This window comes from Neodiprion fabricii, chromosome 1 (assembly GCF_021155785.1).
Source record: "Neodiprion fabricii isolate iyNeoFabr1 chromosome 1, iyNeoFabr1.1, whole genome shotgun sequence".
NCBI classification, from domain to species: domain Eukaryota; kingdom Metazoa; phylum Arthropoda; class Insecta; order Hymenoptera; family Diprionidae; genus Neodiprion; species Neodiprion fabricii.
The window spans coordinates 19852061-19871237 of record NC_060239.1 but is presented as its reverse complement, the minus strand read 5'-3'; the positions used below and the strand labels follow the sequence as shown (position 1 = coordinate 19871237).

General features: G+C 37.1%; 1 protein-coding gene across 1 annotated transcript in view; it reads right to left on the bottom strand.

Annotated features, from left to right (window-relative positions):
* Positions 1 to 19177, bottom strand: part of LOC124185645 (vacuolar protein sorting-associated protein 8 homolog) — a 155952-nt gene that overhangs the window by 20846 nt on the left and 115929 nt on the right. The window contains exons 10-12 of the mRNA XM_046576603.1: positions 12929 to 13316; positions 3120 to 3287; positions 2254 to 2401 (exon numbers count right to left, since the gene is read on the bottom strand). Coding sequence (XP_046432559.1) covers positions 2254 to 2401; positions 3120 to 3287; positions 12929 to 13316 — 704 coding nt within the window. The remainder of the gene's footprint in view (positions 1 to 2253; positions 2402 to 3119; positions 3288 to 12928; positions 13317 to 19177) is intronic.

Sequence of the window (19177 nt, the reverse complement as noted above, 5' to 3'; positions counted from 1 at the left end):
TGGAGAGATCCTGGTTAATTTATTCAGAGACTAAGGATTCCGTTTATTGTTTTTACTGCAAATTGTTTGGCCTCCGCAACATTCCAACCCAATTGCAATCGACCGGATTTAGATCCTGGCGGCACTTGCAAGACAGTTTGAGCTCGCATGAAAAATCCAAAATGCACATTGAATGCATGACAGACTGGAAAGAACTCAAAGTCCGTTTAAATTGTAGAAAAACTATCGATGATGAGAATCAAAATTTAATCCAAAGAGAGGAAACCTATTGGAAACAAGTACTTGAAAGACTCGTTGAAATAATTAAGCATTTAGCTAAGCGGAATATGGCATTTCGAGGTACTGTCGATCGATTATACGAGCCGAATAACGGTAATTTCTTGAGCCAAGTTGAACTGATGGCGAAATTCGATCCTATTTTAAGCGAACATGTACGTCGAGTTCAAAGTGGAGACCTCCAGCGCGTTCACTATTTGGGAAAGGAAACTCAGAACGAATTCATTGACATACTGGGTAATGCAATTTTCAAAGAAATTAGCAGGCGAGTGGTAGCCGCGAAATATTACTCCATAATTTTAGACTGCACCTCCGATATTAGTCATGAAGAACAAATGACTGCCGTTGTTCGATTTGTCACTGTATCTAAAAACACCGTGGAAATTTGCGAGCATTTCATTGGCTTCGTTGTTGTAGACGATACAACTGGTAAGGGATTGTATGAAACGTTGTTAGATATCTTGAAATCAAACAATCTTGAATTGAATAACTGTCGGGGTCAAGGGTATGACAATGGCAGTAATATGAAAGGTAAAAATAGTGGTGTTCAGGCCAGAATTTTGAAGGATAATAAAAGAGCGTTTTTCGTTTCCTGCAGTTGTCACAACCTCAACCTAGTAGTTTCAGATGCCGGACATTCGTCCGTCACAGCTGAACTATTCTTTGGTGTTCTTCAAAGGCTATTCGCAGTCTTCGCTGCTTCAACCCAGAGGTGGCAAATATTGAAGGAGCACGTTAATATCAGTGTGAAATCATTGCCTGAAACTCGCTGGGAAGGGAAAATGAATGCTGTAAAAGCTGTGAGGTTCCAAATAGCAGAAATCAGAGATGCGTTGCAGGAACTTTGTCGAATGTCGCAAGGTAAAGATGCAAAGCTGAGATCGGAACTAAGAGGCCTATGTTTCGAAATTGAGTCATCGTCTTTTCTGATTAGATTGGTAGTATGGTATGATGTACTGCAAGTGATCAACAAAATCAGTAAAGCTTTACAATGTCCGAAAGTTGATTTGCATACTGCGATGAACATGATTGATGGTGCTCTTCTTCAATTACAAACCTTTCGAGAATCCGGTTTCGAAACTTGCATAGCCACCGCTAAAAAAATGGCTGAGAAGTTAGATATTTCACAAACTTTACCCGAATCACGTACCCCATGAACAAGACTATTCTTTGATTATGAGTCTCAGCACGACGAACGACCTAGCGATCCGATGAAAAGGTTAGAAATTGAATTTTTGAACAAATTATGCGATATAGCGATATCAAGCCTACGCGAACGTTTCGAAATGACCCAAAACGTTTGTGAACCATTTAGTATCATCCGAAACTCGGATAACTTTATGAGATTGGACAGAACCCAAATTTTGACTAAGTCCAAGGCTTTAAAAAATTATCTGACTGGTGAAGACGAGAACAGTGACATTGATGGTCGGGAGCTTGCCGAAGAACTGGAATCTTTAAAAGCTTACTTCGTAGCCGCTGGAATGACCGACTTGAGTGCACTCGTTATGATATCGCACATTATTGATAAAGGTCTGGATGAGATATATCCAAATTTCACTGTGACCTTAAGAATTTTCTTAACATTACCAGTAACCTCCGCGTCGGGTGAAAGGACCTTCTTAAAGCTAAAGCTCATCAAAACTTACCTGCGATCCACTATGTGCCAAGATCGACTGAATGGTTTAGCTGCGATGTCAATTGAGCATGGAATTTACAACGAGTTGAATTTCAGCGATATTAAAGCATCTTTTGCGAACAAAAAATCTCGCAAAGTCCCACTTTAAGACTTCAGTGGTCCAAAAATTTCTGATAAGGGGCCCGATTTTCAAGGCTCGCCCGGGACCAGCCGTGGGCTAGCGCCAGCACTGCTCACGCGCCACAATCCTGCGCGGGACGCACGCCATACATACATACACAGTGTACATACCCTACTCCGAGCGCACATACTCGCATAAATCACAGTATTAATCATACCTTTTTGGATATTGTTTTCGGTATATGGATGTAACACTGTTTCTACCAGCGGCATCCAGTCCAGATGGCCAGCAGCTCGTCTGCATAGTGCTGCTAATTCTGAAGTTGCTTGAATAGCCTTGTTACTCTTGATATCCCCACCGCAGTGCTAAAACATAAGGGAAGGCAAGGCATAGTATATGCAATGTAAATAATTTTCAAACAGCATACGTGAATGAATTATACTACAATATAATATACAAAGTGATCTAATTCAAAGAAATGTCGATTTTGGTCCTTTCGTTGTCATATCACATCGAAATTTAGAATAATTGATGCATTAATTTTTCAGTAAATTAGTGTTCATTCAATTTAAGTTGGCGTAGGAGGCCGAGGATACTGGGGTATGTCTCAGACGTTCTGCCGCTCTCGTTCAACGGCGTGATTAGCTTGCGTTATCCCACTAGGCCGCGCGAGTATTGAGTTGGTATCCCTACCGTTTACTATACATGAAAAGTCACGGTATGTGGGAAGAGCTGGTAAGTAATGACAGATGTGGCTGCTCTTATTTCTTTATTCTCTACTCCTTTATACACTCACTCTTTCCTATTTTCCAAGCGCGCTTATACTCTTTCCATCTCTCGCTTTCATTCTATTTCCAGCCGCTGTCCGTGTTTTTTCAATCCCTTGTATTCTTCGATGCTTCTCGTTCGTCCTGACTAACAAGCCTCGTACTATTCTTTTACTTTCTTTTCTCTTTCAGTCACAATCAATCAGCCACAAACCATGTTTAACATTCGAAATTTGCAAAAATTTCGACATATTGTAAAATAATTGTGAGATAAAAGTTACGATACAAGTTATTAAAGAAAAAAAAATCTGATTACCATTTCAAACAGACTTTGAAGATCCGCTAGTAGTAAATCGAATGCTTCTTGATAATTGCCTAATTTTTCTAACATAAGAGCTATAGCTTCTGTATGGTTTATATCCTGGACTATTTTCAGAACTTCGTTCAACCGACAACCGTGTGGTCCACAGAGATGTTGAACAACCTGGAAGTATATGACAAGCTATATGTATTATAGCGTACTCAGAAAATTCTGTGTTTTCAATAGGACAAAATACAAAAAAAAAAATTGTTTTTTACGATTTTCTCAAGATATACTGCATTTTAAATAATTGTCAAGTACATGAAAGAGGGGTAAAATTTTCTGATAGATCGATTCCTGCTTTTTATTTTCTACAATTATTCTCACATTGTGAGAAAAACGCAAAACATCTCCGTCTAACGTGTGTTTCTCTACTCAAATAAAGGCATTTTGAGTCAATATGTTCATTATAAGGTGAACGTGTTAAATCATTAATCATCATTCGTTTCATTAAAACGAAGAACACTAAAAAAGAAATTTAAGCAATCTATTTCTATTATTTCGTAATAGTCTTTACAATGCAAAGTACCGTTTTCAAAATTACTATTCACTGGTTTAATTTACATAGAATTTAATTATACTCTCTTCAAATATGTATTCTGCTATTTAAACTGACAAATTCGTCACTAGTCTGCTATAAGTGCAAAAGTTGTAGCATTTTGGTGTGAGATAGAAAATCCTGACCAGTCACTAAAACTATACGAAAAATGATCACTGTACGTAATGTGATAGGAATAATGACCAGTTGTCGGCGAATTAATATCGTTGATACTGTAGGGCACTGGTGATCCAATCGTTTAGATCAGATTAGATAATCGCATAAAGTGCTGAAATTTCAAATTGAGGCATTAAATTAAAAGTAAATATTATTATATCGAATTGTAACAAAAATATTAAATTCGCGGAAGCCACCCTCACTCAACAGTATAAATGAACAACAGAAAATGCTAAAAAAACGTAACGAAAATTCAAGCAGCGCGTGCACTTTCAATTCGTTGCTCGGAAAGATTATTCAAGGAATTCAACACAACACTAGGTATACAAGAAATTGGAAACTAGTGAAATAAACATAAAAGTGAATAAAACAGCGTTGAATAGCAGTGAACAATCAGAGGAGATGAGTATCTCGAAATGATGGAAGATGGAAGATGGAAACCTAATTTGGACAAAATTTTCCGCAAGCTCTTGGGAAAACTCAGGTTCAATATTTCTTCGGGTGATGAAGTAGCCCTACCTTTACCACGTGAGTAAACTCACCCTTTTTCTTCCCATATTAGATAAACAAACGAACCGAAGAGGTTCAAATTTCCAACCAAGGCACGCTCGGCCGTACGCCCAGCTGATCGTGAGAACATCTTTTATTTACGAAATTATTGTAATTTCTAATTAGTCCAGGGACATGTGCGTTATTTTCTTGGGGCAAGATAATTTTTTTGATATGAGTAGTAAAAATGGTGTACATGGACATATGGCATTCCACCCCCTGAAATCACGTGAGAACATTGTTTCAAAATCGATCAAAACGATGATGTTAACGGTTTTCGCGTTTATGTTTTTTCCTCTCGATTCTACAGAATAAAACTTCAATACTTTTTTTTCGTGTTTGAAAGGCCCACAAAACTAGACGTCGCGAGTTGAAACATATTAATTAAATCAGAAGTTATTGGCAAAAAATCACTAACCGCATCGTTTTAAATACATAATAATGAATTTAATATTTATTTCAATAACGACTTTTGAAAATTTTTTTCACTCACTTACCTTTTTCCCAAACACTTAATATTTTGTACAATGAAAGTACTCTGTATTACAATGTTCATCTATTTTTTTTCGCTACTCGCTTGAAATGTCGAACAACAGGCCGTCAACTTTGACAGCCTCTAATTCCGTTATTTTTCAATGAATCGCAATAAACGTTTCTTCAAATTAAAGCTTTTGTCGTACTTTTTTCATATCCGTAATAAAATGTTACAAAAAGAGTGGAATAAGCTGTGAGTTCAATTTTGTAACTAACGGCGTATATTATTAGTAAGTGTTGAGAAATTCGTCTCTTCAGAGCACAATTATAGAATATTAGTGTGTAGGTGACATGTTCACGTTTTATATTTTAACTTTTGATGAAAAGCCACGTAAGAAGGACAAGGCCGTCTGTCAATGATATGAAAATACACATATCAATATTTGCGAGAAGAAAAATGCTATAGAATGTAAATTCGGAAATTTTGGTGATTTCGAAAAATTCACAATGGAGCTAGGAATCGAACCTGGCATCTAGACCTGCTTAACCGGAGCCTTACTCCACTAGACCACCTAGCCGCCCTGACTCTGTTGTCTTTGATTTCTCTCATCACCTGTAAGTTCGAATTTGTTTTCGTGTACCTGTATTTGTATATGTTAAGAAATTCGTCTCGTCAGAGCACAATGCTGCCGGGTCTGCGATGGTGTGCGGACGTACCTAGAAAGTGCTCGTCTTTTATACAAGTAAAACTAACCATAAGCTATAATACTGAGTATACTGAAGGACCATTTAGTGTGCTTAAACAACGAGAAGCGCTAAAGATGTAAACTTTAGCGTTACAAATGGTATTTAAAAGTAATTGCTTAGTTTTTATCTAGCTAAAAATATTCTAGGTTAAAGTATTATCCCGCATGGTGACAAACCTCATTTGCTCGCCTAATGCCAAGTAGCGACATCTCTGAGGGCAACCAAGAACCCCCAGAACCACTAATCAAGCCGCCAAAGTTGAAGATATCTGCTATTACCACCCCGCGAAATCCAAACGAACCAACTAGACGAGGGTGTCCACCAAGCATCGAGCGCCTGTTTTCTACTAGGTCATCTTCCTGTCCTTCCATTCTCAACTTTATTGAGTCCAAAAGAAAGTGTGAGCCGGAAGACTCACATGAAAACGAGTCAGAAGCTAGACCGGCTAAGATCCTGTCAAGTGTTTGTACAACCCCTCAACTAGTGCTCACCGGGGAAGAAGAAGACGCTGGCATGGATAGGATCCTGGAGGAAATTCAAGGTCTTAGATCAGAGCAAGACCTCAAACACAAAGAACTTACCGAGAAGATTGAACAAAACTCTGTGGCCTTCACAGACGCCTGCGCTGGAATTTCTGATAAGTTACACAAGCTAAAAGAGGTGTTTCAACAGTCCAGAAATAGTCATGATGCTAGTATCTCTGCTCTGGAGTCTGACTCGGTTAAAAATTCACAGTTCGATCGTCTTCAGGAACTGGCATCTACATTGGAGGCCCGGACCAAGGTGCTTCCAATGGACAACGAAGCTCTGATGAATAAGAAGCTTGAAAAAATAGCCCAGAAACTGGAGTATCTTGAGAAGGAGCGCAAGAGAAATAAAATCTCAATCGCAGGTCTTAAGCTACCAGAAACGAACCAAGCCTTGTTTGTACAAAACTTTTTGAAAGCAAAATTCAATGTTTAGTCCAATTCTGACTTGATTAAAATTTTCGCCAAACGTGTCATTGTGGACTTGAGAAGTTACGATGAAAAAGCTACGGTGATGAGAAATGAAAAAGACAAACTGGCCGGTACAAAAGTCTTCATTGAACCTGATTGCACAGCTAAAGAGTCTCAGGAAGATTGGCAGCTCAGAAATGCAAAAAAATAACTCGAAAAAGAAGGTAAAAAAGTAACGAGAAGACAGAATACCCTAATGGTAGACGACACAGCTTACAGATGGAGCTGTACCGACAACAAGCTCGTCGCCCATGATAAAAATACCAACGTAATGAGTCATCGCAATATCAGCATGGCTATGGAGATTACTTCTCCCCCGCAAAAAAATTAAATTATACCGGTAAGAGCAATAAGACGATGAGAATTACCTTCTGGAACGCCCATGGAATATCTAATCTTGCTCTACGCCCACTTATTATAAGCCACGAAGTAATTGCAGTTTGTGAAACCTGGTGCTCTCAAAAAATCACTCCCGTATATCTACCAAACCACCAGATGTACTGTACAAATGCTACGAGAGACCATGACGTGGGCAGACCAAGTGGAGGTCTTCTAACAGCTGTTAACAACCAACTCTCGTCAAAAATTCTGGAAGAAACCTCATGGTGGATATTCAATAAGGTTAAAGATGACGATACAACTATGATAATCGGGTCTGTATACTTCAGGAAATGTCTAGATTCACAGTACTTACTAGATCTGTTGCAGGATACCCTGGACCACTTAAAAGTACAGCAGCACTACGATATACTCGTCCTTGGAGGTGACATGAACGCCAAAGTAGGACATGTCGACATTTGGCGTGAAGAAATATTTGAAGGTCTTACACTCAACACATGCATGAGCATTACTGACAATACTATCTGCGAAAGAGGCAGAAAACTGATTTAATTCATGGCTGATAACAACTTTGTTCTCATCAACGGGAGATCAATAAGAGACTCTCCAGCTCAGCCAACATTCGATGAAAGAGGCACATCAATTATCGACCTGATATGGGTGGATGCCACCTGTCTGCTCCATATCTTGGACCTTGAAGTTCTCATGGAACCCACCCTGTCCGATCATAGACCAGTGTGTCTTTCGCTCAACATCTTCGGGAATAACCACGATGATACCACCCCAATCCCTCCTGCCAAACCAGTCACCAGAATTAAATGGACAAATAATTGCAAAAATGAATACCAGCAACAACTACATACAGAAGAAATCCCCAGCATCATCAATCTACAATCTCCGTAAGGCCCTACGTACTTATAAGGCCAGTCTCTTTTCACCCAATAGCAAAAGAATTGTGGCAAATTGTAAAAAGACCTACAGGGACATCTGTGCTCAAAGGAAAAAATCTTATCAACAAGATATCAAAGATGCCTTCTCCATCTTATCAAATCCGACCAGTTTCTGGGCAGCGGTGAGAAAATACACCTTCAAGGGAAACTGGTGTGCAATTATACCAACCAGCAGTTGAAATGCTTTTTACGCCAATATCTACCAGCCCAGACTCAGTATATACTTCAGACTACCCACACTTCACGACGATCTACTTGAATCCGAAATCTCGTATGAAGAACTAGAAGAGGTGCTCTCCTCCTTGAAACATGCCAAAGCAGCCTGACTTACTCACAAATGAGTTATTCTAAAATCTCACAGGACCATGGAAGAATGTTTTAAATGTCTTATTTAACAGAATACTTGAAGAAGAAACTGTCCCCAGCAACTGGGCCAATGCGCTGATGACTATGATTGTCAAAAAAGGGGACAAAACTGATCCAGCCAACTACCGTGGCACAGCCCTAGTCAATGCTGTGACTAAGATATTCACTCTGATCCTGAAGAAAAGATTCGTGAGGTGGATGAACTCTGAAAAAATTCTCTCAGAATCCCAATGGGACTTAGAAAAGGGCGAAGCTGCACGGATGCTGTTTATATTCTGCAAACTGCGCTTCAGTTACAATTGAGGCACAACGACGGGTGTGAAATTTTTGGTATCTCGGTAGATTTTAAAAGAGCTTTTGGCTTTGTCCCACACCCTCGTCTCTGGTTAAAGATGCAGGAAAAAAATGTGAGCAGTAAATTTATTAACTTACTGATATCTCTGTACGAAACAGCATCTTTTCAGGTCAAAACAAATGGCGAGCTCTCGGATAAGTTTGATGTAATCAAAGGAGTCGCACAAGGAGAATCAATGAGCACTGATCTCTTCATCTTCTTTCTATGGGACTTCGAAGAGTTCTTCCGAAATCGTGGACCAATTGGTATTATTATTGATGGTTTAAATGATTTGATTATTCTGCTGTACGCAGATGACATATCCATCTTTGCCCACCCTCAAGTAGACCTCTTCAGGAAGCTAAAAACACTGCATGAGTACTGCACAAACAAAGGCCTCGAACTGAACCGTAGTAAAACTAGCATCATGATCTATAAGGCAGCTGGAAGGCCCAAGGTACTGCCTGAAACCTTCAGATTTTATAACGGAATCCTCCTGGATACAGTAAACAAGATAGACTTTCTGGGTGTAAAAATCTCTGCTTCCTCCCTTGGACTCGCAGCGCTTAGCTCAGCATTACTCAAAGCAAAAAGTGTCACAAGTCTTGCCATCTCGATTTTGTCCAAAGCGAGGTGTGACTCTTGGGATGCCTATGATAAGCTTTTTGAAAGTCTAGTTGCCTCGGTACTTCTCTGCGCATTCCCTGCATGGGGACTACGATATCGTAACTCACTGCAAGCTGCCCAATGCTTGTTTTACAAGAAGCTATTGCACTTACCACGCAACACAGCCGACTGGGCAATTAGACTAGAGTTTAATTTAACTCCTGTGGCATGGAAAGCCATGAAGCTACTCTGCACCTGGTGCATTAAGAAACTACGCTCTGAAAATTCCACTCTGGTCAAAATATGCCTACGCAGGACCTTTAACCTGGCGACGGGTACACAACACGTCTCAAAAATAAACTGGGCATTCCAACTTAGAGAGTTCCCAACGGAATGTGATCAAACTGATCTAGTTAATAATCTGGACGCTGACCTGTGGGAATCCAAGACTGATAAAATCTTCTCTAGATACAGGGACATCCTAAGAAATAAAGACTTTGAGTCATACAAGCAATCTGCCTCTGCGCAACTAGTACTCCCAAGAACAACACAAGACCATGTACCGGTCTATTTTCAAGCAAGATACTCAATCTCGATCAAGCGTATCTTTGCCCAGCTGAGACTTGCCAATAAGTTTATATGCTACCTGTCTTTATCAAACTCATCTTGCAAACTTGATCCAGCCAACGAGTGTCCACCATGCAACATGCATGAACGAGATAATATTGAACATTTTCTGATGAGATGTCCGCTCTTCACACAATACAGGAATCACTATCTCAGTCAGCTACTCACTACTAACACTATCGTAATCACACTTCTCTGTGCTTCAAACGAACTACCATCTTTGATGTGTATAATTATACAAGAAAATGTATCCTGCTTCGTAACTGGTCCCTACAACACTAAAACTTGTCCTAAGACCTCCAACACAACGTTCCACTCACCGTCAACAGTCAACTCTCATTTATATGTAACATACCTTTTCTGCTCTTTCTGGTTTAATGCTTTAATCTATTTAACTGCTAGTTATTCCTGTTAAACTTTATGTATTGCCCTTGGCACCTCTTGCTAAAAGATGTATATTTACTCTTAACGTAATAAATTAAAAAAAAAAATTATTATTAAGTATTTAAAACGACGTGATCAGTGGTTTTTTGCCAATAAATTTTGATCTAATCAATATTTTTCAACTCGCGATGTATAATTTTGTAGACCTTTCAAAGTCGAAAAAAAAGGATAGAACTTTTGTTCTGTATAATCGAAAGGAAAAAATATATACGCACGAAACGTTAAAATCCTAGTTTCGATCGTTGTTTAAACAATGTTTCCACGCGATTTCAGAGACCGGGAAGATACATGTTCATGTACACCATTTTTACTTTCCACGTCAAAAAAATCAGCTGGCCCCAAGAAAATGACGCGAAATGGCCCTCTTTGGATTATATTTCCTGGACTATAATTCTTGTCTAGCGACCTCGATATTGCATGAAAACAGTCTCACGATGGCTCATTTTATTCCTGAATCTTTCCGGAAGTGCGCAAAGTATTTCAGCTATGCATTTTCTGGCCCCTGAAATGCGGGAAATGTGGAAATAGTAACGCGTGTCAACAAACCATACATTTTTCTGACGTTTTTCGGGATGTGAGTAATTTTCGTGAATTTCGCTACAAAGGAACGATTGACTGTCGAAATTTGAACCCTTTTCGTTCGTTTGTTTATTTAATATAGGAAGAAAAAGAGTGAGGTTGCTTCGTGGATAAAGGAAGGAGTACTACATGACCTTAATGTAAGAGATTCGTCGAGGAAGATCAGTTAAGAAACAAAATGCCCAATTGCACTTTACTGTGATTAAGCAACGTTTCGGCGGGCCCTGCCTACCATCATCAGGCTTCTTTTTTTCATAGAAGAAACAAAAAACAGAAACAAAATAAGATGATCTAAAAATATATAAAAATATATTCAAGCACTAACTATTTCGTTACTAATCTTACGGCGGTTCAACCGCGTGCTTAATTGAGGTTATGTTAATATTGCACATACATTTTATGCTAAAAATAATGTATCTATGCCTGGTCGTGGCGGAAATTATGAGTTACGTGAAATAAATGCCAAACATTGTTGCGAAAATTAAATTTACAATTATGCTAAATGTTAAACTTACTTAATAGAGAAAGAAAGGAGAAACCTCATAGGTGTGAACGATCAATTATTTATTTATTTTGCTAACGTTTCGGTCGAGGCAAAGATCTACCTTCTTCAGAGCTCGTAAATCAAAAATTATACACTTGCAATTTTCATATTAAATTTTTTCTTTAGTGGGAACAATATATAACAATGTGTAAAGTTATTATTAACTTGAGGAAAATAAATATTCAACGTTGTATTTACAACAAGGTAGTTATAGCATTCCGGCTTATAGTACAAAGTACGAACATTTTTGACAAAAAATCAAGTGCATTTAAGTTATACGATATATTCGATATTGAAGCTATTATTAAATCAAGAATATCAAAAGATATTTTGTAAAATTTACGAAAATATGACTTCCATTTGCGCTTGAGTTGTTGTTGGTTAGATGCTTAGCGGAGAAGTGCCAATATTTGAAAGAGTGATACATGAAATTTGTCGAATGGACGATACCTTACAATCGATTAGTTCTGGCGCGAGTTTTCGAAGTGGTACAAAATATCTCTTAATTTAGAAAAGAGAAGCATATACATTACTTAAACCATCTACATCTGAACGTTTGTTAACTGTGTTAAAATCAATTTCAGACACATTGGTGAATAACGGTTATCCTGATAGGCACACATTTTATTTTGTTGATGTCAGAATTATTGACAAAGAAGACCATTGTCATAAACCGATTAATGTAAGAAATGATTCAAATCTCTAAAAACAGTACTGTCAATAAGAGAACGGACATTCAATATTTAAGCCATCTTTATTCTGATATCATTTAAAGTTAAATGTAATTTTCAAATTCAAACTAAATTCCCACTTATAAATTCAACATATAATTTGTAACATACTACTATAATCAAAGATTGTAAATGGTCAGCCATCTTTAACTGTGACATGAAAGATCACTTCCTTCTCGATTGCCTAATCTATAACATCTCAAGTCTAAGAATGTCTCTATTAAGTAAGTTTAACATTAAGCATAATTGTAAATTTAATTTTCTCAACAATATTTGGCATTTATTTCACGTGACTCATAATTTCCGCCACGTCCAGGCATACTGTACTATTTTTAGCACAAAATGCATGTGCAATATTAACATAAATCCAATTAGGCAAGCGGTGGAACCGCCGTAAGATTAGTACCGACATAGTTAGTGCTTGGATATATTTTTATATATTTTTTGTTTATTTTATTTTGTTTCTGTTTTTTGTTTCTTCAATGAAATAAAGCAGCCTGATGAAGGCAGGCAGGGCCCGCCGAAACGTCGCTTAATCACAATAAAATGCAATTGGGCATTTTGTTTCTTAACTGACCTTCCCTGACAAATCTCTTTCATATAAATGAATTTGTGTTCACGAATCTATACTATATATATACATGATCTTCAAAGAACACATTTTGTTCAATTTAAAATATACCCATGAAGTCGATAAATGCCAAAGGATAGAGGGAACATTTTTTTAAACATAAATTGCTAATTACTTTTGAAATACTTACACGCTCCGGTTCTAAATTACACATTAATTTCAAGTACTTTTCAAGTATTTCTGTGGTTAATTCCATTTTTATATCCTCTTCTCCATACTGAATTAATTGATACAAGGCTCCGAGCAAAGCGTACTCTAACTTCGGATCTTCATTCATTTTTTGAAGAATGTTATCTAAACTGTTTGGCATTCGATTACTTATGAGCACTGCTGTTCGAGCCGCATCAACTGTCACCAACTCAGCAGCATGTGCGGTAACAACTGCTTGCAGTGAGTCTAATGGCAAACAGTCCAGCCATTCCCATACTTCATAACGACGTGACTTGTCTGTCAGCATACATCGGCAAACTGATATCCAGTCTTCTTGCCCGCAGTAAATGGTTTCAGCAACTCGCAAACTTGAAAATATACAATATGCCCAAATTAAAAATCAGATACAGCTATCAGTCCAATATTGATTGATAATGCTTATTCCAAAAATCTGAATTTTAAATAATTGAACTAAAGATAGGTTTCCGCAACTTTTCGGGGCTTCATGAACTGAGTTTAAACTAATGATACTTTTTATTCAATTTGACAGGCAAAATTCAGTAAGGAGCAATTGAAGCTTCAATTCTCAAGACATTAAGCAGACTGGTTTTCAGTAAAAGATCTACAACTTGTTTTAACATAGCCGAAGAAATTTTCCTTTTATTGGTATTGATGGATTATTTTGAAATCTTTGCATATACTTCACAATTTAAAGATAAGCCTTTTGAATTCTCAACATGTTGTTAGAAGTTTATACTGGGCAAGGTTAAAGTTCGTAAACGTTAAAGTGATGAAACATTAAAACAAAATTTGGCCACTTTAGAACTAGTTTCTGAGGGTCACAGTTGCAAAATCGATATACTCTGCTACATTTAAGCTTTTACACTTGAGAGTTTGCCACATGACTGATAAATAGTCTGAAGCTACGAAATATCTATTTTTTTCAAAACTTGGTTATGTTAACATTACGAAGTTCAATTTTGTCATATCGATGCTGTTTAGGATGGATTTGTGCGAAATTTAGTTGTTATTTAAAAAACAATTTGCGAATTATTACCAACTGCATTTAGCTTCAAAACTAATGATGCAATAAGCACGTCAATGTACTCTATTTTTTGCATTCCAGGACCACTTGAATGAATAGAACACTAAAACAGAATTTTCTAATCATTTGATTGGTTTTTGTCGACCTAAAAAGATTCTAAGTGTTATACAAAATGTCTGTTGATATCACAAGATGTGGTTTAGACCTTTGGAAATCACCTTTTTTACGGCTGGGATAGCAGTTACACTACATTTGAAATAAATGACTTCCTTCTAATGAAATATTTGCATTCTATGAATCAATTCTAGTGAAAAATAGTGTTGTGACTGGAACATTTTTAGAACTGGATACGTCAACAAAGTGAAGAAATTACGCCACGCGACAACAAGAAATGTTACCTATGCTTCAGAAAATCAATTATAGCTTCTGCTTGATCCCATTTCCAGCCCCTTCTCAAAATATAAGTTTTTCATGGATAAACTGCCAGCTTTTGTGTATATCAAAAAAAAAAGAAAAAAAAACGGATATTTTTGGAAAACACGTTCCAGAAGATCTACTGATTGATAGTAACAGGTGCGGCCCAAGTTGGAAATTACCGCTTACATTTAGATAATGGTAAATGCGTACAAAATACTGATACGATGAAGGTTAATTACGTGATTTTTCGCTAACCATTGCCTATTGGTCAGAAAAAAGGACAAGTCTCATAAAATTGAATGAAGCAAACTGATCACCCCGAGTTCGTGTCCTCCTTTTTAAGTCAAGGCTACATTAATACTGCTAAGAAAAGAGGAAAAAAAAATAGTACGTATGGTATTAATTGACAAATATACACGAACAACAGTTGGCAAATGCCACGGTAAGCGCTAACATGATCCAGGCTGTATTATTTATTTGAAAGAGTACATATTCAGAATAATAAAGTTGCTGTTCAATGCAATAAAGTTGATTTCATGCTAAGGCGGTGCATCCCCATCTTCAAAATGCCGCTGTTTTGTCCAGTAGCATCGATAAGATATTACAGATTCGATTTTGTAATGTCGAGGTATTATACAGCCTAACCCAAAAATATCGGAATGTCTAAATAACCATCTAGGGTGGGCAATTTCCGGGCACACTATGGGTGGATCTAGGGGAAGAGCGAAAATCTTAAATGACAAGGGAAGTCATTTGAAAACTCCCTTTGAGCAGAATATGCTTACCAAAAGCTTGATTAGTACAGCTAGGTATATAGAAAGCAATATAAATAAAGCACACCGCAATTGACACTGATTTTGAGGTTAAACTGCACTTTCGAAAACTTTACATACAACAATTCATAAATGAGATGCCACGATTTATTGACTAATCTCATAAATTTAAACCAGCATAATATACTAAAAGATTGGGCATTCCATGACATCTCGATCAAGATTCTACGTCGATGTCTGAGATGAGCTTTACAATTTTTTGTATGAAAGTACATGGCAAAAAAACGCAATGGATTCCATTTCTGACCTAAGAATGAACATAATATCTCATTATAATATTCCTCTGAATAGAAATTTTTCAGCCCATATTATAATGAGCTTTCATGTTCATTCTTATGCCAAAAATTCAATCCAATGTAATAATTTTGTTTCTTGAATTATTCTTATAATTATATTTTGAAGTTGTGAAATCTCTATCTTCAAATAGGTCTCAAGTGGATTTTCTTTTCAAGTTTTTACGGGACAACTCTGCCACCATACCAACATGAATTTTCGGTATAATGTTTGAGGTTGCCTTTTGGAAACCAATTTTGTTCGTAATTTCACAATAAAATAAAAAAATACCAATTGCACAAAAAAAACCAGATCATTCGAAGAACCGCTTAACTATCCAAAATGCCCCTAGTTAGTATATAACAACAAGAATCATTAATCCGAGTGTAAAACCATATTACGAGATCTACGCACTACCCAAAACTATAATATTGTCATTTACTATAATTGACTAGCACTCGTTATATTCAACCAGTATATAACACTTGAGAATGCCATTCGTGAACGCGTAGTTTAGAGATGCATTATAGGCAACATATAAGCTACACCATATAGCTTTAGAAACAGATAAGACTATAATACAATAGATATATAATCGATACAATACAGAGCTAAACGCATTGCTGCAACAATCCATAAAACCAGTGACTACGGAACCTTCGATACCGTGAATACAAATCATCTAGCATGAACTATTAAACCCTTTAAGCCAATAGCATCTATACTAATTTTGAAAATGAAACATAACAATGTGCAAAACATAAACTCTTTACAAAGCCAGTAAGGTTTTGAAGGAAATGACCTAAATTGCATACGTGGCAATGCTGTATAGCCAGCAACCAACTCACTAGAATGATCCTCAGAAATCTCCCAAGGATAATAATTCCAATGAATAATACTGATTGTAAGAAAGAAACATTCACTACTTAACACCTAATTCTTTTAGCCAGATAGCAATATAAAATCCGATGAGAATTATAAATAAACTGCCCTTGTAAAAATTGAAATAATGCGATTTTGGAATTGATTTAAGCAATCATTATATCCGATACATAAGTCATTGTATTTCCAGTTAGTTGATAAAACATACAAATATTCAATTACACCTAAGTAAAATAGTAAGAATATTCCAGACTTAAAACATACTGAAGCTAGCAGCCTCGAGAAAGGCTTCGCTACAAAATAAGACGAATACAACACAATACGAATCATCCAAACTCAATATGCATCTGCATCAATCTGTTCTAGCTTTAGTTATTGAACTCAACGAAAGAAGCGTAGTGTACTACAAAAAACCAGAGGAAGGGATTAGAAGAATATGGCTATCGGTTTCTATAAATAAGGCCACCACGCGTCGAAACGCTGTCTCTGCTCGTGCCCCTAATCTTTACATCTTGTTCTCGATTCAGTCTCGTGGCATAATCATTTTACTTTCTTGCATTTAAAATTCCTTTGTCACCAGTTATAAAACATCAATTTTGTATAACGCTTTCTTAGCTCGTGTCTCAAGTACCACCTGTAGACTCTTGACTTTACCTAGTTTTTCGGTACTTTACCATTTGCATACAACGCTACGAGTTCAAAAGCCACCATAGAAATTCTGAATAAGTATTCTTCGTCACGCACTTGGAATACTCCATTTTGTTCAGAACATTGGTTATGGTCAACCAGCTAGCAATCTCTCCAGCCAAACTTTTAAATAATTATCCAGTATCCAGTATTTGTAAACGGTTTATCGAGGGACTAAATACTTGAAAATTTATTTACAGTAATTTTTTAATGATTATTTACACTCAAAACTCTGTTTCCGCTCGCGGGATCATCGCAACAGCGCAACATCTCAGCAGAGCAACACCCAGCGGAGTCCAGCATTCCAAAAGGTAAGTGGCCATAGGTTCCTATTACGAATTAATCCCAGTTATTTGAAACGAGCGATTCAACAGAGTTGTTCAGTGCATTTCAATGCTTAATCGGTATTCGGCGACCCAAAACTACTGACTGTGCGTCTAGTTGTATTATCGTCAACGAACTCCAGTGACTAACTTTTGGAATTTTTCGGATTTTGTCACTCCGACGTCACATACCACCGACGGTATTGTCGACATATTGCCGTCACTACTACCGGGCGCATGCAATAGATCACCTCTTTTTGTAAACGGATTTTGATTCTCTCTGAGATTAACTGCTGATAACCCGGTAAGATGATTAAAACTCACGAGTCGAGTGACCTTCTATGTCATCTTTACTCATAGAAAAAGCTTATACAACGGGTTAAATATAGCGAGATGGACAACCGCATTTATCACTGATTCTATATCTGTACACATCAAGCGTATGTCATATATCTATGGTCTGAAAAAGAAAGATCTGAATGTGAAGACGCTTCTTGATCAAACTAATTTCGACGATGTTGGAAATGTATAATATTGGAAAAAAACAACAATGGTATATTTCGGCTCTACGTTTACTAATTATATTGATATAGAGCTTAAGTGAGAGTTCATACACATACATGCATTCTACATACGTTCTACATAAAATTGTCAAATGTCGCCGGGAATCGTGAAGGAGGAGAAACATGTGACAACATTTTCACCGTGTTAGCGTAATTTTTTTTATATACTTGGTGCGAGACATTTTCGCGTCTCTTGATATGTTACGGATAACCAGCGACGCGTTACGGGCTGAAATTATTAATTTCTAACGGAATCAACTAGGCAGAAAAGTTAGCTGCCGCAGAAACAATTGCCGTATGTGCACGTCTCGTCAGTAAATGTTGCCGGTAGAGAAGCACATGAATCAAAAGGGAGGTGAAATTGTAACATAAAAATGAGGTTTATGTTAAAGCATTACTTGACCTCTAGTGAAATCGATTTAATCGAGCAAAAGTTTTTTGTTCGGTCATAGTACAATAGCTGCGACAGAAATTTCGGTGTCATTGAAAAATAGCGTAAAAAGCTTGAAACTGTGAACACTTCCGATCACTGAATCGAAATAATCAAAGGAACGAAGAAAAATGAACCTAATTTTGAAGTCACGTAAATTGAATCCAACGATTTCTTCTCGTCGCAAGAATTTTAAAACTCAAGCGTAAACAGAAAAGTGGACAAAAAAAACAACAAAATCAACTCGTTAAATTGGTATTTCTAATTAAATTGGTATTTCTGCTGACTGATCAAATTTAAAAAAAAAATAACCCTTTCAATTGTACATGATCTGTGATGATCACTTGCTGAGAAGAGTTGACATTAGCAAGAAAAGTGTCACAGAGGAACAATTTAAACAAATGGAACTCGCAATTTTATACCCTCACGGAAATGCCATAATTGAACATCCACCTATGACCGTCTTTCTGTATACCCGTCCATCTCAGTTAGTGATTTTGGACAAACGAGATTGGTTAATTGCCATGATTAATTTTTTTGCTTGGCTGTCATTTTGGATATGCGACATCGATTAAACTCGAATTCGGTGAGCATATTCTGCACGAATAAACTTTACAAACGGACTGTCCTTCAACCCAGTTGTCATTATATAAAGACGTGGGAGAAAATCACCCACCATACCGAAATATATATTTTATGGTTAAGTACATTCCCTGGGAAATTGATTTCGATATCTGTATCCGTTTAAAAGTTTTTCAGAGGTTCAACTATTTTTG